Genomic DNA, 22594 nt, shown 5'->3' on the forward strand with positions numbered 1-22594 from the left:
AACCGGACTATTTGTGAAAAGAATCCTCAAATGGCAAATGTGATGGCTAAGAGAGAACCATGATTGAGAAACTGCCTCCAAGCCTGTGATTATTAATGTCTGTGGAGCATTTCCTTGATTGTTCATACATGCAGGAGAGCTCAGCCCACTCCTGGGCTATAGAAGAGTGACAGTTGAACATGAGCGTGGAAGCAAGCCAGTAAGTGGGGTAGCATCCCCTGTGGCCCCTGCTTCAGTTCCTGTCTTTGGTGAGGGTGGGGGTGGGGGTGGGGGTGGGGGGATTCCTACCTTGATAATCAGAGCTTTGGCTTCTAGGGATGGACTGTATCCTGCAACCCACTCCTTCCCCATGTTGCTTTTGCTTATGCTATCTGCCACAGCAACAGAAACCAAACTAAGAGACGACTTATCCATGGTACATACAAATGCAGTCAGCCTAGTGGTTTTGCCTTCTTTTCCTCAGCTTTCAAATTCTATTGCTAAAGGGACAATGATGAATCTGCCTTCTGTCCCCACTATTATCTCCTTTCCTAAGGTACGTTCTTTTTTTTTTATTCGATATAATTTATTTACATTTCAAATGATTTCCCCTTTTCTAGCCCCCCACTCCCCGAAAGTCCCGTAAGCCCCCTTTTCTTCCCCTGTCCTCCCACCCACCCCTTCCCACTTCCCCGTACTGGTTTTGCCGAATACTGCTTTACTGAGTCTTTCCAGAACCAGGGGCCACTCCTCCTTTCTTCTTGTACCTCATTTGATGTGTGGATTATGTTTTGGGTATTCCAGTTTTCTAGGTTAATATCCACTTATTAGTGAGTGCATACCATGATTCACCTTTTGGGTTGCTGTTGGGGTCGGTCTGGTGCTGCTAGAATTCAAATGCTAAATCCTGTATCCCACTACCTGGCTGCCCAAGAGGAGTACATTCTCCCTTCCACCAGCTTCTGTGGTGTAAACCTTGCTGGCAGTGTCAACTGGTCGATAAAAGGATAAAGCCTGTAACTGGGCAGGTTTTCAGTTACCTGGCTGGGGTGGGGGTGGGGTAGCAGGAAGAGAGGAAAAGGGGAACAGAGGCAAGATGTGGAGAGGTGAAGGCGGCCTGGAGACAAGATGGGCCACGAGCACGTGGCTAGGGGAAACATCAAGTAACAAGGGACAGATGGCTGGGACGTAAGTTACAATAGCTCCAAAGTCTGCACAGTCTTGGTTTACGGCTTGTGAATAAAATCCCTGGACTGTGTGTCTTCTATCTGGGCTAGCTAGGACTTGTAATTCCATTTACAGGTTGCACACCTTTTGTTCTCCGCAACTCCAGTCACTCAGCTTCTACATTTTTTCTGAAATAGATGTGATCATGTGGACCAGACACCAGCCATGAACTAGGGACCGGGGCTGCATACGTGCTTACACACACACACTTGGATAACTGAAATCCAAATGACATTATGCATTTCTCCGTACTCTCTTACTCTCTGTAACTATAAGGTTAATGCTGCTGACGTCAGTAGAGATTTGTAAAATTCATTAAAGGGCTAAATGATGTTCTGGTGATGCCCAGAAAGTTTGAGACCCTGCACTTGATCTCTAGCACCGCTACCAGGCCCCTAACCAACCCCCCCCCCAAACCTAAAAATCAAGAAGGTGTGGGCTAGACAGATGCTCAGCAGTAAAACACACTTGCTGGGCAGGTGTAGTGGCAAACGTCTTTAATCCTAGCAGTTAGGTAGGAGGCAGAGACAGACACATCTCTGTGAGTCTGAGGTTAGCATGGTCTTCATAGAGTTCCAGGTCAACATGTTTACATAGAAAGACTCAGTCTGAAGAAGAAAGGAAAAGACACACTTGCTGTTCTGAGAGAGTCAGGGCACCCACATGGCAGCCCACAGCATCTGTAAGACCAGCTGCAGGAGGCCCAGTGTCCTCGCTGCCTTCACAGACGAAACACACATAGAAAACACGCCTTTCTCTTAAGGTGTAATTACTGTGGCCTTTCCCTTTTATCTCCTTTCCTCCCTTTGGTACTGTCTTGGCGCTGGGGCCCTACTCTCTGCACAGAGCCGGAATCACACACAACTGTGTGGAGTGGACCCTCCATAATTACCACACACCATTCCTAGGCGGGGAGCACGCTTCTGCAACAGCAAAGGACAAACCACAGACTAGAAAACTTAACTGTACATCACGATTCTAAAAAAGGAGTAGTATTCAGAATACACACACACACAAACACACACGGACATGCACGCGCGCGCGCGCACACACACACACACACACACACACACACACCTCTGATAACTATAGACCTCATCACTTAAAGAACATTTAATACTCGTGCAGAAGACCCAGGTTCTGTTTCCTGTACCTACACAGTGGCTCACAAGCATCCAAAACTCCATTGCCAAGAGATATGATGATCTCTTATAAGTTCTGCAGGTACCAGACATGCATGTGGTACCCAGAAACACATGCATGCAAAACACTCATAAAATAAAAATACACATAAAATAAAAATACATATTAAAAAAAAACCCAAGTCAGATAACTCAAACACCTGGGTTAAAAATGAGAACTGCTATCAGCAGACATTTCACCAAAGCAGCGCAGACATAAGAATGGCCAGCAAGTATACAAAATGTTTAGACATGGTTATGTTAAAATCACAATGAGATACAACATCACACCCACACAAGAGCTACAATTAAAAACATCAATCAAGTCAGGCTTAGAGCCTCAAACCTGTAAGGGAGGGGAACCAGGAAATAGAGGCCGGCCAATGAGATCCTGTCTCCAAACAAAGGAACTAAATACAAAGAATCAAGTCCCATCAGGACTCAGGAGGATTTTAAACTGTAAGCCATCCTGGACTACCTAGTGGGGTACTCACCGTCTTGAAATACAAACCTAAGCGGAGCTACTGAGACTGGTATACACTGCAGGTGGGCACGGTAGCCCTCGAATGTTTTGAATGGGGTTTCTACAGTCTCCTAATAGACTACACACATACATATGTACATACATACATACATACATACATGCATACACAAACATATTTCTCTTTTAAATGTTTTAAGTTAAATTCTCTCTCTCTCTCTCCCCCCCCTCTCCTTTCTGGGTGTGTGTGTGTGTGTGTGTGTGTGTGTGTGTGTAGGTCAAAGGGCAGCTTGTGGAAGCTTGGTTCTCTTCTACCTGTGGGTCCCACGGATTAACTTCAGGCCACGAAGCGTGGCAGCTTGGTGGCAAGCACCTCTACCCACTGAGCCAGCCCACCAGCCCACCTCTCATCCCTGCTATCCTGAGCTTGTTTCTAAGAGGAAGGAGTCAGTAGTAGCTTTATGTCATCCTTCTAAAATATGAAGCTACTATTTGACCTTACTGACATTTGACAGCAAAATTAGTATGAGAAAATACAAACAAAGTAGGGGGGGTACAACTAGAAAAAGATGAAAAAGCAATAGCCCCATCTTCAATAAGTGAACAAAGGGACGAAAAGCACAGAAGAGCACAGCTCGGACCTGCGGAGCATCTTCGGGACCAGACTAAAGGGATCAGGACGGAAGGCTTCATGGAGGAAGGGCATTCGGAGCCCTCCAGTCACTGTAAGCGTTCGTTCCATACTTGCTCCCCAGTGCAGGGCTCAAACAACAAGACCTTGGGGTAGGATGCTCTGACGGGCTGGCCACAGGAGAACAGAACCAAGCACAGCCACCTTAGATTTTCTCAAGGCTCTGTTCCTGACTCCCGGCACAGAGGAGGCTCTCTATGAGATCAGCATCTCACTGGAGAAAGGTCACCCAAAATAAGTGCAATTGTCTTATATTTCCTCCCTAAAAATTCCCCTAACCAGCAAAGGCTCACTCAGAAAATATGACAAGATCTCCACCTCCTGAGCTAAATTTTAACTCTCTCCTTTCTTCTGAGCACTGCCATCCAAGGAGACTTGACCTCCCCAGGGACAGCAGAGTTCACAGTGAGTCCTCCCCACCTTCAGTGCCCTATGAACTGGATGGCCCTTCCTTGTGTTCTATATTTTCGTGTTGCTCCCATACACAAGCTAATAAATGACCTCTTTTTTTCCTGGTGGGTGTGCCTCGGTTGATTTCGGCTGACTCAGACAGGAGACCTGTAAGGGAAGTGGGGACTTCCTTTTACCTACTGCATCTACCCAAGCATCAGTGCCAGAAACCTGATTCCTCTTTCTAGTCCTCGGTGCCACCTTCTGTGTCAAAAGGCTTGTTAATGTATCCTTCAGAACAGTTCCTCAGTGCTCAATTGCCCCTTTCCTTGATGTGTGTGTGACTGTCACAGGACAAAATGCCTAAGACAAACTTGGAAGAGGTCTCCTTGGACTCTGGGTTTCAGGGATTTGTAATTCCAAGCGAGCCCCGCCCCTCTCTGTCTCAGTCCTTTGTTTTGGAACTCATTTCTCTCAAGACCATCTTGCCTTCCAGGGATTTCTGGCTGCCCCGCCCCATATTCCAGCTCATTCTTTGAGATGACAAGTCATGGGTTTTCTCTTTACAATCTGTCACCCTCGAAGGACAAGACTACTCTCTTGCTCACACACTACTTATAAGACACTTGGCTGATTGTTACTATCTGTGGAAACCTCCTAATTCTTTCTAGTCTATCTACTTTTGTATCCTTCTAAACATAAGGATATGTTTGCAACAAACAAATATGTACAGGTGGCTGCTACGTTCTCAGATCCCAAGCCTAGAATACGCTGTTTGATGTGTTATATGTAACATAAAAACACAAACTCAAAATCTGTGGCACATATATAATACAGTATAGTTGACTGAATTCAATAAGGTAATCTAACTGAGGAGTCCACATAGTTATTGACTCTGTCCTTTTCTATGATTTATTTTATTTTTATTTTTTTATTTTTTGGTATATGAGTATTTTGCTGATATGCATGTATATGCAGCATGTGTGCCCGCTGCCTTTAAGGTCAGAGAGGAAAGCAGGGTTACAGATGGTTGTGAACCACTATGTAAGAGCTAGGAGCTGAATCCAGGTCCTCTGCAGAACCAAAGTTGCCCTTCTCCACTGAGTCGTCCCTGCAGCTCCTTACTTTAATTTTTTGAACCATGGTCTCACTATATAGCAGTTGTTGGCCAGGAATTAACTCTCTGTCTATCTATCTATCTATCTATCTATCTATCTATCTATCTATCTATCTATCTATCATTTATCTATACACACACACACACACACATACACACACACACACACACACATACATACACACACAGACACACCACTTCTAGCTCACAGATTACTGTTTGTTTCTTCTACTGGGATTGAAGGGCATTAACATTTATGTATAACACACTCAGAGTTTTACTTACGGGAGATAAATGTTCAGGGCATTCACCACTATACTCCACCTAAGGTCTATTTTAATGTGTGTGTGTGTGTGTGTGTGTGTGTGCGTGGCCAACTCAGAGGCCAACACTTCAGTTGTGAGCAGCTTGATACAAGTTTTGTGTACCTGTTAAGAACCAAAGTCCTCTACAGGAGCAAGCAGTACTGGCCCCTAACTACAGATAGATTTCTCCAAAGACAACGACTATTCAAAGTTCTATATTCTCTCCATCTTGTAAGATTGGTCAGTGATTCCAACCGAGCAAAACAATGCTGAGAACACACCTTGTAAGACCTCAAGTGGCCCGTTTGGCATCTCACACTTCTCAGTTAATGAAACTATCACATTTCAAAGCAGACTGCCTATTAAATAATACATCTTCCCAAAGCTTGATCTGTGAAACACTAGCCACAGACAAATGAAAACACATTGTCAAGGTCAAGAAGTAAGTCACACAGATTCCAAAACAGAACCTTTGACCCCAAGTACAGTGACATGCCCTGTCACACTTCTGGTAACAGCCCGGCTTCGCACACTCCTAACTGTTCTCGTCATTTCGCATTTGCTCGGGACCAGTGATGTCCAGGGACATTTTAATATGTGTTTAATACTATTGTTGAGGCCTTCTACATCCCACTCAGTTCTACTTACAGGAGATACATGTTAACAGCAAGACCTGCCCAAGGTGCAGTTCCTTATTGCTTTTATGTCAAAGAAGAGGTGATGTCATGATGTCACCTAAGGACAAGGTCCTTTTCAGTCCCCACCCTTCTCATCACAAGGGAATAAGCATAAGCGATTGTCAAAAGACAAACAGGAACAGAGAAACAAGTATCTATCTAGAGAAGTTGCAGAATGTTTAATCACAAAGAAACAAAATGAATACACTTCCTTTTTTATTAATTAATTAATTAATTTCCTATGAGACTAAGTCTCACTAAGTCCTTGGCTGGCTTGGAATTTACTATGTAGAGCAAGATGACCTCCAAAGGGTCCTGTCTCTGCCTCTAAATACTAAGACCATGGGTATGGTCATGCCTAACATATTTCTTTAAAACAAACATTAAAAACTGAAAGAACAATAAACTGAAGTCTAAAGGGTTTCCAGGGAGCTAGCGGGATGGCTCAGAGGGTAAAGTGCTGGCCCCACAGGCTTGAAGACTTGAGTTCGGATCCCCAGTACAGTATAAAAGACTGGCAAGGCAGCAAACACTGACCCTGCTGAAGTGCTAAGCTCCAGATTCAGGAAGAGCCCCTACTGGAGAAAACGGGGCGGAGCATCCATATACAGATACCTGCTTAATAATACTACACACACACACACACACACACACACACACACACGCACACACACAAGACTTTCCAAAGGGGATTAGCAAAGATTCCCATAGCTTCTTACTGTTCTCCAAACATGTTGCACGGACATCATTTGGCTTCTGTGCACAATATACCAATTTGTTAACAGAAAAATAGAGTGTAATTAAAAATTCCAAATTGAGGGTTTTCAAGCAGGTTACAGAGCCTTTCTAAAATCCCCTCATAGGCATCAAAGATCATACACATGGTAGATCCTGCCCCTGCCCCCCAAGTGTTAGGGTTAAAGGCATACACCACCACCACACTTTACTCATTAAATAATTCAGTGGTTCTTAGTAAATTCAGGACTGTCCAGCCGTCACACAACCGACATTCACAGTACTTCCTTATCTTCCAAACCCTCTGCGCCCATTACTAGTCACTCTCTATTCCTCTCTATGGCCAACCACGATCCCACTGTGGCACATTTCGTTTTGGTCACTACTGGAATAGTGCAGTGCTTGAATGTAGCTGCTGCTCAGGCCACAGCACCCACAGCAGCCATTCCCATCCAGACACTGACAGACACCCTCCTGAGGCACTGTGACTCTCTAGCTAACAGAGTTTCAGATGCCACAGCATCTCTCCTGGGGCAGAGGTAGGGGCGGGAGGGGAGAAGTTTTTATCAAAGGGGTGTGGTGAGCACACATCCTGTTCCCCATCCCTGCTCTCAGAATGGTCATCTTGCCAGGCACCTCATCAGATCCCCCACTAAGCCACTGGTATACTGGTATGCTGGGGTGTAAACACTCCTGCAAGCCACCACCATACTGTTCTGTCTGTGTAGCCATGGCATCAATAATTCTTCTACTCCACTAATTAACTCCAACAATCCACCTTAGTGCCCCTCAAACTCCCATCTAAGACTTTCAATTATGAACAGCGATGATATGAACATTTTTGTGTAGACATATATTTTTTACTTCTAGTGGATAAGTAGGTAGTAAATGTAGGATTTCTGGACCAAACAGTGCCTAGAGTTAAGCTTCTGAAGAACTGTAACTATTTCCCAAAGTACTGCTTCTCCTTTTAACCCCGCCCCAGCCCACCCCCATTCTCACCAATGCTTGTCATTATCCATTCCTCTGTTGTTGCTTTTAAGTTGGTTGACTTGGCTGGCCTAGAACTCACTATGTAGACCATGTTTGAACTCATAGCAATCCTCCTGCCTTTGCCTCCTCAGTGCTGCAATTATAGGCATGAGCTGGTGAACTTGACTGAAGCTATTTGAGGGTTATCCAGCATAGCAGTGTTAAGTCTGAAGCACACAGGGCCCTTAATATAAGCAAACTGCTTCGTTACTCAGCAAAGACAAGGCATACTTAAAATAGTATGTATTCACTGGCAAAGTCCTAGAGTGCTTGATGTGAAATGTTTAAGATTTCCCTTACTGTATATGACCAGTAATAACTAAACATCTCTGCGCACTCAGTGTCGGACATTGTTCTCAGAAATGCCAGCATTTGTTCATTTGTTCACAACAATCCTTGAAATAAGAGCAACGTCAACCCTACGCTCTACTTCTTTTTGTTTTTCAGCGAGGGAAACTAGGGCTTAAAGGAAGTGAGCTGTGAAATCACAGAGCTGGTGAGGGGTGGGAACCCAAACAATTTCACTCCACAGACTGTGTGCCCTTATCTACCATGAAAGCAGATTACTTCAAAATGTTCTCTAGGCTTTGTAGGCAGGTTAGCGCTGTCTAGAAAGAAGGCACTGATAGATTTGACTGCTGCTGCTATTCTAGGTGAAGAGACGCGATGTAAGTTCCTCAGAGTAGCTGAGTCTTCCCAGGGAAAGACTTTATGGATGCTACTGGTACAAGAGAGAGAGAGACAGAGAGACAGAGACAGAGAGAGAGAGAGAGAGAGAGAGAGAGTCAGAGAGACAGAGAGAAATATTACATGTCTGCAATTAATTGAAATTACCATTTAAAAAAAACAAACACAAAAGCAAGAATATGGTGAATGAGGTGCATCAGTGGGTAAAGGTAGGTACCATATAGCCCTAATGATCTGATTTAATCCCTGAAATCCACACAGCAGAGAAATGACTCACACGAACTGTCCCTGACTTCTATAAACCTGCGATGGTGAGTGTGTTCTTGAACACATGTGGGCACGCACACACACACACAAACACACATGCACAAACACACAAATAAATGTTTAAAAAGATAATGATTTAGCAGGGATATGTCACTGTGGACAAAAGGACATGTAACTAGGAAACAGAAGCAGGAAGGGAAGGGAAGGCATCCACAAAGACAGAAGGGACCTCAGGGGTCTCCACGGACCACAGATGAAGGCGTCATGACGCAGTGAAGAACATGACGTTGGGAAGAACCGTGGAAGTGGTCAGAGCCTGTCTCTCTACCAGCATGACCCCAGTGCCATGTGGAGACACCTATGTGGAAGATTCCACTTCCAGAGGAACTGCAAAAGGTTAAAGTGAACAGGAACAGGACAAAACAACACTTTGAATCGGGAAGAGCGAGCGAGCGAGGGTCACTCCTCAAAGGAAGTAAAGCCTGTTTTAATTACAGCTCCCACACAATGTGGTTTGAATGGTCTTTCCCAAACTCCCCACAGGCTTTGGCTCTCTGCACTCATTTAAATTCTAGGCAAATATCACTTTCTCAGAGGCTCTCATCCAAAGCAGCTACTACGGTTTCTAGCACATCACTGGAAAGGATGAGGTGCTTCCTGTTGATGTGTTCTCATCCTTCTTCCCCCACTGGGATGTGAGCACCCCAAAAGCACAGGCCACGATCACTGCTGACAAACATGGATGCTACCCGGGATGTGAGCGGTATCCTCTACACACCTATAGAAAAGATGCGTGTCCAAGAAGCAGCACAGGAAATGGAAATGAGCTTGCACACTACAGTGTGACGGGTGTGAGGAAGGCCCAGCAGGAAGCTCCACCCACCTAAATAAGGCTTATTGATTACCTCCAACAACCTGATCTGAGAGCTGACCCTAGTGTATGAGTGTGCGCGTGTTTCTCTCTCTCTCTCTCTCTCTCTCTCTCTCTCTCCCTCTCCCTCTCTCTCTCTCTCTCTCTCTCTCTCTCTCTCTCTCTCTCTCTCTCTCTCTCTCTCTCTGTGTGTGTGTGTGTGTGTATTGTGGTGTCTGGGGTATCTGATTGTTTTTTTAAGACAGTGTCTTACTCTATAGCCCATGCTAATCTGGAACTTACTATTGAACCCCAGATGGCCTTGAACTCATGCTAATCCTCCTGCCTCAGCCTCCCAACTAGAATCACAATGTGTGCTGTCTCATCCGGTTCAGAAAAATCTCATCCACAAATACCAAATCATCACTGAGCTTAAACCCCATACTGGAAAACAGTCTAAATTTTTCACATATCAAATCATTTATAAGTAAATTTTCTTTTTATTTGGCATTCTTTAAGCCAAACAGATTAAGTAATTTGATTCATGTAACCCAAATCATAGCTGGTAACCAATTTTTTTATATTTATTTATTAATTATTTTATGTGTTTTGCCTGTATATATGTATGTGCATCCCATGCCAAGGTCAGAAAGGGTGTCGGATCCCTTGGAGCTGGAGTTACAGACCGCTGTGAGCCGTTATGAGGGTGTGGGAAGTGGATCCAGAACTCTCTAAGAGCCACAAGTGCTCCTAACTCGGGAGCTGCCTCTCCAGCCTTGGGCTTGATTTTAGATGACCACAGTGTGCCACTCATTTAAAGGTGGGAACAAATTTAAACAGAGCAGCAATATGTCCAGACGGAAGCATAATGGATTTCTAAATTATGACAAGGAGTCAGGGGGCCAGCATTTTCCCCTTGGCTTGCTACACTAAGCATCCTGTAATGTTCTATTCAGTGTCACTCCAATGTATCCTGGGGACACAGTGGCTATGCTCAGTGTCCCCCTTTCATAATATCTTTACTCAAAGAGATGTGGTTTCAAGTGAAACATACAGATGTTTCCAATAAACTAAAAATGGCACAGTAAATTTCCCTATCACACATCCTAAACCTTTATAAACATATGGACAATCTTCATGTCTCCCAAATACACACACACACACACACACATATGAATGCATACACACATAACATACACATATACTGGATTATTTTAAGAAAATGATCATTATATTAGTGACAGTGAGATAGTTAATATATTCATTGTCAACCTGAGAGGATTTAGAATAACACAGGCGACAAACTTCAGGGAACGCCTATGAAGGGTTGTATCTATGCTGGCTAAGTCTACTTGATACACGCTGGAGTCACCTGAGAGGTAGGAACATCGCTTGAGAAAATGTCTTTGTAAGACTGGGTTGCAGGCCATTTACTTAATTAGTGGTTGATGTGGCCCAGCCTTTGTAGGTAGTGGTCCGGGCTAGCAGTCCTGGGTACTATAAGAAAGTAGGCTGAGCAGACCACGAGGAGCAAGCCATGGACGGCCTCTCCCTCAGCAGCCCCTGGCTCCACGTTTGAGTTCCTGCCTTGGCCTCCATCAGTGGACTGAGATTCAGGATGTGTAACCCAAATAAACCCTTTCCTCCCCAAGCTACTTTTGGTCACGGCATTCATAACAGCAGTAATTACCCTAGGGCAACCCCGATTAGGTGAGCTCACATGAGAAAACCCACCTTCACTGTAGGTAGGTGGCACCATCCTATGGACTGGAGTCCTGGACTGAACACAAGGGAAAGGGAGCTGAAAGAGAGAGCCAGGCGCACCCAGCCTCCCGCTCCCGCTGGCATGGCTGGTGGACCCTGACCTGTGAGCCAGAAGATCCCCTTCTCCCCTTATGTTTCTTGTCACAGATTTTGCCATAGCAACATGGGAATTAACCGGTACAAACAGCAATCTTTGTCATAGCCTGGAGGCCACACTGCAGGAGGAGAGAGCCGACTCCTGTACTGTGTATCCTGACACCGCTTGCTGCAGCACGATTCCCCTCCACCCACACTCAGCAAGCTTATTTGAAACATTCTTTTCTAAAGATGTGATCAAGCAAGCCTCCAAGCATACACTTCCCTTCTTTCAAGAAACTTAACAACTCCCCTGGGTATGGTGGATCATTCCTATAATCTCAACACTCAGAAGGCTGAGGCAGGAGGATTGCTATGATTCAATGCCAGACAGGGTTATACTGTCTCACAAACAAACAAACAAACAAACAAATGTATGTGCAGGAGAGTTGGCTCAGTGTTTAAGAGCACTGGCTGATCTTCCAAAGGACCCAGGTTCAATTCTCAGTACCCACATGGCAGCTCACAGCTGTCTGGAACTCAAACTCCAGGGGATTTGAGATAGACAAGCAGATAAAACACCCCCACACATAAAACAAGATAAAACCAACAAACAGACAAACACCCACAACCAAGAAGGTAAGAATTAGCAGCAGGACAAGAAAAGCCCCTAAGAGAGAGTCAGTATCAATCCATACACATGCCAGTACCCATATATATATATAAAATGCCAGTGACATTAGTAAAATAATTTCTCACAAGCCACCAAATAATCCTTAGATGATACAGAGTTGGATACAAAACATTTTAGGCATAGGAACAAGCAAACCAGAAAAGCCTTTGCAGGACAAGAAAAACAAAAGCAGAAATAACGAATTACCAAAATATACCTGTTTATCCTCCAGAGGGTCTGGCTCGCCCTTACTGGACTCGGAGCTGACATCATCTTCATCAGAGCTATCGATGGCGTCCTCATCAGAAGGCAGGTCACTGAGACCAAGATGGAGGTCATCCTGCCCCTCCTGGGACGTTCCAGAAGTGCTGCAAGAGAAATACCCATTAACAAGAAGACGTGCTGGCTAAACCAAACCAGAACCAGGAACCTTCTCCTGGCTATGTGAGAGAATGCATCGGAGAGACCTGGAGGAATTGGGAAGAGCGAGGTAAGCCTAACACTACCTCTCCTTTCTGACTCAGCTGTTATACATGCAAATTCATTCTGTGTTTAAAATTTAACATCAGTACTAATTCAACATCACCCGACCTTCAGTGTCAGGAGGTGACTGGAGAGCAAGTTCCCCAGTAGCCTTCAGTTTACACTTCCACCTGTCCTTCCATTTGAAGGCTGAGTCTACTGATTCCTGGTAAAAACCAGGAGGACTTACAGGGAGTATACTAGAAGACTTGTTGAGACCGTGGACATCGGTATTTAAAATGACAATGAAACAACAACAACAACAAAGTACCAAATCTATAAACCTCAGGAGGCCCTGTTTAGGTAATCGGCAGTCAACAGTGCAGAAGTAACCAGGAACGTGTGCCCACCACCCTACCTGCCCATCCCCCTACCTGCCCACCACCCTACCTGCCCATCCCCCTACCTGCCCACCACCCTACCTGCCCGCCACCCTACCTGCCCATCCCCCTACCTGCCCACCACCCTGCCTGCCCATCCCCCTACCTGCCCACCACCCTACCTGCCCGCCACCCTACCTGCCCATCCCCAGACCTGCCCACCACCCTACCTGCCCATCCCCCTACCTGCCCATCCCCCTACCTGCCCACCACCCTACCTGCCCACCACCCTACCTGCCCATCCCCCTACCTGCCCACCACCCTACCTGCCCATCCCCCTACCTGCCCACCACCCTATCTGCCTGCCACCCTACCTGCCCACCACCCTACCTGCCCACCACCCTATCTGCCTGCCACCCTACCTGCCCACCACCCTACCTGCCCATCCCCCTACCTGCCCACCACCCTACCTGCCCATCCCCCTACCTGCCCACCATCCTAGTCATCCCTGACATGTTCCTGCAGCTTAAGATGTAAGCAGGACAGTAGACTCTGAGGGTCTCAGGCTCCAGCCTCCTACAGAAACTAACAAGACAGAGCCCAGCAACCTAATGAGGGCCTTTGAAAGCCCTCCAGGTGACTGTGACTCAGCCTGAAGCTGGGAAAGCACTTCCAGGCCACTTATCTGTTCTTCCCTGTCAGCCAGACCTCGCCAAGGTTTGCTAGTGTGTACAGAGAGAGATCCCGTGGAGCTGACTGCCACTGTTTCAGTCCAATCTGTAAGGGGAATTCCACAGTAAAGTTCCCCAGGCGGATGATGGGAATCAGCCTAGCAAAGGATGTACACACTTAGAACAAGACGCTTTTGCAGACTGCCTATCCATGACCAGGCTGGCTGTAGCCCCAGCATCTGGGGCTTTGAGCAGACGGATGGCTCTGAGTTCGGGCTACGGCATGAAGCTGTCTCGGCAGATAACGAGCCGCTTTTCTGATGTTTCTCAGAGCATCTGCAGAGCACAACAGGTGAATCCAGTAGAAGACCCAAAGCAAGCAGTCAGGAAAAACACCCTGGCAGAATGGACGGCGCATCTGCATTCCACTCCCGCTGCAGCCCTTTCCAGGCCACAGGCAGATCACTCAGCTGCCAGAGCCGCAGATTAGAAGAATTTCTAATGTGACTCTTGAAAGCTACGGATAAACTTTCTGCCAGGTCCTGATTACACTGTGGAATAACAGACTTGCTTCAGAAGCCAGTCGTGCAGTTCAGCCCCCTACACAACAAAGGAGCAGCAGCTAGGCAAACTGCCAAAAGGAACACCTCCTAGCACCAAAGACTGCCTTCCTGTTACTCAGTGGCTAGGGCCGCTTATCACACAGCTGGGTGGATGCACACCTTTATCATAGGTGGCCAGGACACGCAGGAGACTCACATCCTGGGGTGGGAGGGAGGCAGGGATTTTCCAGTCCGATCACTGACAAAATTAGCTGTCCCTGAGAGCAGGGACCAGAGCCAACTCGGCTGGTTTGGTTTGCGTTGGCAAGAATAAATAAAAAATAAACAAGGTATCAAGCAAAGGGCCCATCCATGTAGACAGAAGGAACTGTACCTTTACCTTGGGGGAGGGGAGGGTTGGCTGTGATGGGAACCGAGGACGGGTCTCTCACTAAGCCTACCGCATCTACTCTCCCTTGCGATTGTCTCCAGAGCCTTGCTACCTCACTCAGCACATGTTAAATTTCTGAGCAGTTATCAGCATGATCTGGAAACTTCCTAAAAAAAAAAAAGCAAAACATCTCAGTCCCAACCGGACCGTGACCCACAGCATCAGACTCGAGTGGCACGACAAGTCCTGTCCTAGCGGGGCCTTTCCCATTACCCTCTCTAGACCTTTCCTGGGCACATCGATGCCAGGTGATACGTGGTCGAGAAATGGGGTATTGATTGTGGTTAGAGCCGAAAGTGGTCCTCAGCCAAACACTTAAAAGGGCTTTATTAAGAAGATAGCTACTTCTTGTCATCTCTTATGGAATTCAAGGGGAAATGAGATACCACACACCTGTAATCCCAGCAGTCGGGAGGCCGAGACATGGGGATCCTGAGTTTGAGGCCAAGCTGGACTCTAACATCAAAGCAGGAAACAACCACCAAACAAGCTCCAGAAATGAAGTTTCATGTGCAAAGGTAACTATTTAAGAGAAGGGGAAAGAAGCTTTAAATATGGGCGGGTTGAGCACGCGGACCAGTGGCAGAGTGTTTTTCTAGCATGAACAAGATCCAGGGTCATTCCCAACACCACGGCAAATGATACCAGAACTTCGTGAATCCCAACTTCCTGATACAAGACAATGGGACACTCGGACTTCCAAAGATTGCTTACTAAGGCCTACCCAGGGTCTCTCTTTCCCCTCATCGCAAACATTGGCCTGTTTGTCTCTTCTGGACCCTAAAGCACCTCATACCAACAGCCACACAATCACTAGTTTTCCTCATTAACAAGTAAGCACAAGGCAACTGTTTTTTTTGTTTTTTGTTTTTTTGTTTTTTTTTTTCAGCTGAATCCCAGCATGCTGTCTGACATGGAATATCTCCACAAGCCCTTTTTTTTTTTTTTTTAAGATTTATTTATTTATAATATGTAAGTACACTGTAGCTGTCTTCACACACACCAGAAGAGGGCGTCAGTTCTCATTACAGATGGTTTTGAGGCACCATGTTGTTGCTGGCATTTGAACTCAGGACTTTCATAAGAGAAGTCAGTGCTCTTAACCGCTGAGCCATCTCTCCAGCCCACCCTTTATAACATCTACTTATTTTAGTTTTTCTAGACAGGGTTAGCCTGTAGCCATGACACTGTAACTGGCTGTTCTGGAACTTTCTCTGTAGACCCTCCTGCTAGGATTAAAGGTGTGTGTTACCACCCAGCTCCCTTTCAATATTTTTAACTGTGAAAGGATGAAGTTGGCTACACAGGAGTGAGAGGAAGGATGGATGAATAACGGAAGGAAAAAAAACAACAAAAAACTAAAGGAAGGATCCAAGAAAGTGAGATCAGTCTGAACAGAGCAACATCCATGAACTACGCTCAGCCATTAAGTTGTTTATTCACATAAACAACCAGTTTAGGTGACTTTAGACCCTGATGATGTGATCAGGGGTCCTTACTGATGCCAGGCCTGCCGGAAGGAACTGGTCTAAGCTCGTATTGCCTTGGAGGTTAACCTAACACTGTCCTTTCTGCGGGCTAATGGGACAGGACGGCGTTTCCTCCCCATCCTCCTGCCCAGTGTAATGGTAGCAAAAAAGGCTAAGAGAGCACACACTACCTCCCTGACCATCCTTCCCGAGTCAGATTTGCCTCTGGAAGGAGACAGACTTCTAGGAGATCAAGGGAAAACAAAGCCAGGAATCACCTTCTATCGATAGGCACGGTCCGGTCCTTCAACTCCAAGTGCCAAGGTGTCTGTAATCGCTTTACAGCTCAGGCTAGAAAGTTAAATTCTCCCCATGCTGGGCTCTCTGTGGATAGAACATCCTCCACTGGGAAATACATCAAATGTCACATAAAACCTTTACAGCAACAGTCCTCCTCAGAAAACATTTCATGACGTCCGCTAGGATTTATGAACATAAAACCTGCAGAGTTGATCCAGAGCTCACCACAGAAACACCCGTGTTCGCCGGCACTGACTAAACACCTCAGCCAGGGAAGGAAGACAGCAGAGTGGACAGGCAGAGAGGTAGGTGGCGTGAGCGGCCTAGCTACCGAGAGCCTCTCAAATCGGAGCGAAGACGCCCAGGATAACACCTGGCACTTCTGAAGTTCTGTCTCGTTACCAACGCGAAGTGTGTAATTCTCAACTCCAACCTCTTCTCCTTCCTCCCTCCACCCTGGCTCAGTCTGAAGAAAACACACACATGCACATGCTCAGGGTGCTGTTACAGTCTTGCTAACGGATTCTGAGCTGTGACGTGGGGTCCGGTGCTCCCTTTGCTGCATTCCTGTTTGTCACAAAATGAGCAGAAAAGCAAAACTGGAGGACTTGAAGGATGAACATTACACGGGAAACAGTAACTTAATGATTAGGTAAAGCTAACAGCTTGCTAATTTCACCAGAAAGTGGTTACTTCAATTCCCACTTAAACCTCTGGATTCCAGTGTCACAGGAAAACCATGAATCATATCAATAGCAACACAGATCTGAAAACCTTTCTTGAAAAGTTTTATTTTATTCATTTTTCTTCACAGTGCAGGAGGTGGAACCCAGGGATTCCAGCACATTAAGCAAAGGCTTGACTGCAGAGCTACCAGCACAGCCCCAAGCCGTTCTTACCTAAGTCCGCTTTGAGGTCTAGAGTACACCTGAAATTTCCGCTAAAACAAGCAGGGTGGTTCTTTTGATTGTGTTATAAAAACCTGCCGTAGCCAACACAACAGGAAGGCTGATCATTTCGCCTGCCAGTCGACCTCTCGGCAGTCATATATGCCTGTCATGTTTGAAGGCTTTCCACACATGGAACAGTATAAGATCAGAACACGGTGTTTCTATCTATATAGAAGAAAAAGAAATATGCAAAAAATGTTCAAAAATGTGTTTTTGAGAATTGAGGATTGCAGCTTAGTTTTATAGTCCAAGCCTAGCATGTGTGAGGCCCTGAAATTGATACTCAGAAACACTCACACACACCACACACGCACACACACTCATGTGCACACACCACACACACACACCACATGTGCACACACTCACACACACATATACACACACACACCACACACCAAGCACAGAAATCTTTTAACTCTCAGAATACAAGAACACATAGACTGCGGCTTTCCCTTAGCTGCAGGGGGCTTGCTTGACATAAGCCCCTCGCTAATGGACAAGCCACACATGCCAGGCAAGCACTGTGCAACTGGGCTACGTCTGTCATCAGCTCTCAAGAACTAGCCAGCTGATGGCTTCAAAAAACAAAACAAAAAACCCCTCCAGAGGTCAGTACGTGGGGCCAAAGAATAACCATTAAATCGGCCTATGCCAAGGTGAACAGACCCCAAGGTGAGATGTCTCCTTGGGGCTCCATCTATCTCAATGGGGAGCTCCCTGGCCTGTAAGTAACGATCAGTTCTGGTTCCGGTTCACCCAGTAGATGGTAAAGGAAGTCCAGGCTGAGTACAACCCAGTATCTTGCTCCCTACCCCCAGCCGAGCTGGGAGGCAGCCAGATCAGGTCTGTGCTGTTTCTAGCCTAGAAGTGAAAAGGAGTCTATAAAAATCTACACCAAAACAAGTACTGAGCTAAAATAGCGACCTCATATCAGCAACTTTGCTGTTTTTGAGTTTGGAAGGCTCGGAAGAATGATTCCTTAACATAAACTTCCGGCAGTGCAAATTGCAACCTTTCTGTTAATACCAACAGAAAACCATTCTACTGATCAGAGAGCTACCACCAATAAAATAGAGCCGGCATCTAATCTAGTTTATTAGCATACAAAAACCTGACGTTTCTCTTTTTCTTTCTCAGAGATCTAGTTCCTTATGTATTGTTGAGGCCAGCTCTCTTGTATCTGCAAGTACATGCGCACGCCAGAAAAGGGCATTGGAATTCATGGGACTACAGTTACAGATGGTTGTGAGCTGCTATGTGGATGATGAGAATTGAACTCAGAACCTCTGGGAGAGCAAGCAGTCAATACTCTTAACCTCTGAGCCATCTCTCCAGCCCCCGTCATGTTTCTGTTATAGAAAACTGAAAAGTTTTTAGGTATTGTGGACCCAATATCATTTTTATAGCAGAATATGTATTTATTTAGTACCAGCCCAAATAAGAACCACTAGAAAGAGTGAGCCTGAGATAGCCACATAAGATCACTTCCTATTTGCAGACCCATGCATGTATATTTACACATATACATAATGCACGTATATTTATACATGTACATAAACTTTACTGGTATACCAGATAGGACCTAAAATAAGGCAACTATGCCCTTTATTTCTATAAATAGATAAATAAATAAATAAATAAATAGATAAATAAGTAAATAAATAAATAATTTGATATCCCATTATGTATCTATTATTCCTCATTCTAGGGACTAAGTAAAGATAATTCATTAGAGTCAATTAAAACATGCAAACTATCAACTATATTATTCTTTCTCTTTGTTTTCCTACTAAGTGTAGCCTTCCTAAACAAATAAAGAAAAGGGATTTAGGATACACATAGGAAAGGGACCATTATCTTAAAAAGAAAGTAAGGACTCGGAAACAGGTAAGAACCCTGACCTACCATGTACAAGGGCCTGTGGTCGATCCCTAACAGCAGGTCAGCAAAGTTGAGGGAGGGAAGAAGGGAGGGAGGGAGGAAGGGAGGAAAGGACGAAGGGAGGGAGGGAGGGAGAGGGAGTAGAGGGGGTTAGAAACAAAGAACCAGGAAAAGGGAGGGAGAAGGAGGGGCATACTTTAGGTAGCATGTTATAGGAGACATGTGGTTCACAGAGCCACAAAAACCAGTGCCCTGTCAGGCTGCTGAGTCAAGGATGTGTGAAAGGACCAAACTAGAGAAAACCCGGGGGATGGGGATGGTGCACACAAGGCCCGAAGGCAGGCTGGAAAGGAGTAGAGGGCAGGCATTTCTGCCGCTAACAGTAGCTGCCTGGCAGAGCACTGCAGAATGGTCAGGCAGTCATCTACCCCAGCCCCCAGAGCCCTGGGCATCCAGACCTCGCCTTCCCTGCAGCTCTGCCAGCATCTAGCGATCAGGAAGGAGCTAGCAAGGGGCCAGCTGGCAGGTGAGACTGACTGGAACTGAAAGCTCACCCCATGGGCAGCTCCTCTCAGGGTGACTCCTTGTCCTGTGTCACTTGTGTGTGCCACGCTGCTTCCTCCAATGTCACGTCATCACAAGCCTAGTCCATCCCAGGGGCCACTGTGGAAGTGGTGAGACTTTTGGAAAATGTGACTGTGTGCCATGGTCTTGATTGTGACTTGGTACAAACCACTGCACTAGCATAAGGACACAAAGCAAGACCCAAATTCTGCCTTGATATCCGGGGCAAGTGAGTGGGCCCGAATGACTAACCCCAAATTCTCCTCAATGCTTGGTATTACTGGAGAAGGTCCTCAGACAAACCCAAACAACCCTATTATTCATCAGTATAGGGAATTACTCGAATAAGCCAATCATAATAAACTTCCTGTAGGAACCATGGGTTATTCCATCTTCTTGAGATACAAGGCCCACCTTCCACAGTTCCTGGGGATTCGTTTTATTCCTACGTAGTGTTGCAGGATATCTGGTAACCTCCCTCTCCAGCTGTGAATGTATGCTGACCTTCAGTGGGTGCAGAACTTTGTGTGTTCAGCCAAAGCCATGATCCTAGAATAAGAATCCCTCGCTCACTAACAAGGCAGAGAGGAGTCAACTACAATGACGGCAGAGAGACTGTCATCCTCCAGGATGCTGAGGGGCACAAGCAGGTAGGTGTGCTGGGCTTTTCTAAGATTTACCTTGAACCACCGCATTGAGGGCTATCTAAAGTTGGCTTTGCATATGCCTAGCTATATTTTGTAAAAAATACCTAAATAGAATCATGATACATTCAGGCAATATTAAAGCGGAAGGCACTAAGGTAACGTTGCAGTAATGTGGCATGTTCCATGTTACAGCACGTTAAATGTTACATTACACACAGACCTGACTATAATAAAGTGGGAGGGCCATATAAACAAACAGTAGTTAAACCCAAAGGATGTCTGCTTTCACTCCCTATTTATACAGATCTGTGAAGTGTCTCAGTTCCTAACAGAAACTACAACCCTACCGAGAACTTCCTTCTAGGGAAAAGGATAGCAAGGGCTTGGAAGCCTATAAGGAGGCTAAATTGTTACTCACCATTAAATTTAGTTCACTTCCTTATGAACAATGCCAGCACCATTTCCCTTCCATATGTATGAGACATGAAAGATCTCTTCTAATGTCTACTACTTTAGATCAGCTACGGAGCTATAACATCAGAGACCCAAACAGAACGTCCTTTCTCAGAGTACCCTGGAGACACAGGCCTATTTCCTCAAAACAGGAGGATCTAATGGGAGTCGGGCGACGTCTTCCCCCATTCCTTTACTTTTATTCAGTACTGAGGAATGAACCTAGGACTTCGCCCACATGGGATAAGAGGTCCACCACGGATACGCTGCCAGCCCTCCCGCACCTACTCTTTGTTTAAGAACAGAGTCCAGCGATGCAGCCTGGGACTCTCAAACTCACAATCCCCTCGCTTCTTACTCCTTGAGGCAGGAATTATAGCAAGATGCTAACACACTGGACTCTCTCCACTCCCTTAGTGCCACATATCAGGGTGCCTCCCACTAGCTATACTGTTGACTAATTCTGTGTATTTTTAGAATCTTTGAGAACTTCCCCCTCAAAAAAGCTCAACAGTTATAGCAAACTATGATAACATCTTCTAAAACTACAGTCAGGGAAAATGTAGGAAGTAAAAATAATCATCTACATAAGAAGGGAGATACTGAGCAGGACCCCAAGGATTTCTTTATAACATCAAACCTGTCTAGGCACAAAGGAGAGTGTGTCCACAGAGAAGGAGAATACTGTCTTAGTCCAAAAGACACTTGTGTTTGAAGCAACCCCCCTCCCCGCCTCTCATATGTCTGTACGTAACTGGTTAGCTACTTAAGCTTTTTAATTAAATGTTCCTTTCAACCATAAAATAGAAAGAATACCTACTATTAAAGTTAAATGAAATAATGCTAGCATGTCTATTAGAGCCAGCAGACAAGAAATAAATACAATTTAAACTGATCTAGGGTCTAGGTAGGTAAGCGTAGGTCTCACCCTTCCCTCCCCCCCCCCCGCCCCCAATCAAAGAAACTTCTTTTTGCAGCATACGGAGACCATTACAGAAAACCACAAGCAATAACCATGCAGAGTTGTGGAGCCTGGTCCCAAGCAACACATCTATAACGTAACTCCTATACCAAAGGCCCAGGGCTCACGGGGGAAGGGGGAGTGGAAGGATTGGAGGAGCCAGAGAAACAGGCTGTAAGACTGTGACTCCTTGGAAAGTCAGGAGCTACAACCATGAAGCCTCACCACGTGACTTCTAAAACATGAGCTGGGTAATGACAGGAGCTCTCGAAGCCTCGACCCTAGAAGAAATGCAGGCAGCTAAGGAATGCTGAGAGCAAAACAGTCTTCCCGAGAGAGGAGTCTAGATCTGTTCTTGTTCACACCTAGTAAGTGCAGAATCTGATACAAACCTGATCTATGTACTGCACGAATGAATTAGACTTAATCCTAGTATCTGAGTATGGACACTGTATAGTACAGTTAGATGTATCCACCGCCACTGATTTTTATAATACCTACAACATTAAGAATTTTTGTTTTCTTTTGTGATGCAGAGTCTTAATAGTCCAGGCTAAGCTCAAAATTACCGTCCCACCTCAGTCCTGATTGCTGGCAGATGAGACACTGCCATGTATGGCTTGCTAAGTATCTTTTCAAAGAGTGAAAATCCTTTCAGAGGGTGGGAAAAAAAAGAACTATTTGACATGTGAAAATGCAGTCTCTGAGGCTTTTTCCCCTTTATAATGAAGT

At 45.6% G+C, this 22594-nt stretch overlaps 1 protein-coding gene across 1 annotated transcript in view; it reads right to left on the reverse strand.

The window, feature by feature from the left end:
- Fgd6 (FYVE, RhoGEF and PH domain containing 6) overlaps positions 1–22594 on the reverse strand; it is a 121535-nt gene that overhangs the window by 61950 nt on the left and 36991 nt on the right. The window contains exon 3 of the mRNA XM_052164809.1: positions 12349–12499. Coding sequence (XP_052020769.1) covers positions 12349–12499 — 151 coding nt within the window. The remainder of the gene's footprint in view (positions 1–12348; positions 12500–22594) is intronic.

This window comes from Apodemus sylvaticus, chromosome 20 (genome assembly GCF_947179515.1).
Source record: "Apodemus sylvaticus chromosome 20, mApoSyl1.1, whole genome shotgun sequence".
In the NCBI taxonomy this organism is placed as follows: domain Eukaryota; kingdom Metazoa; phylum Chordata; class Mammalia; order Rodentia; family Muridae; genus Apodemus; species Apodemus sylvaticus.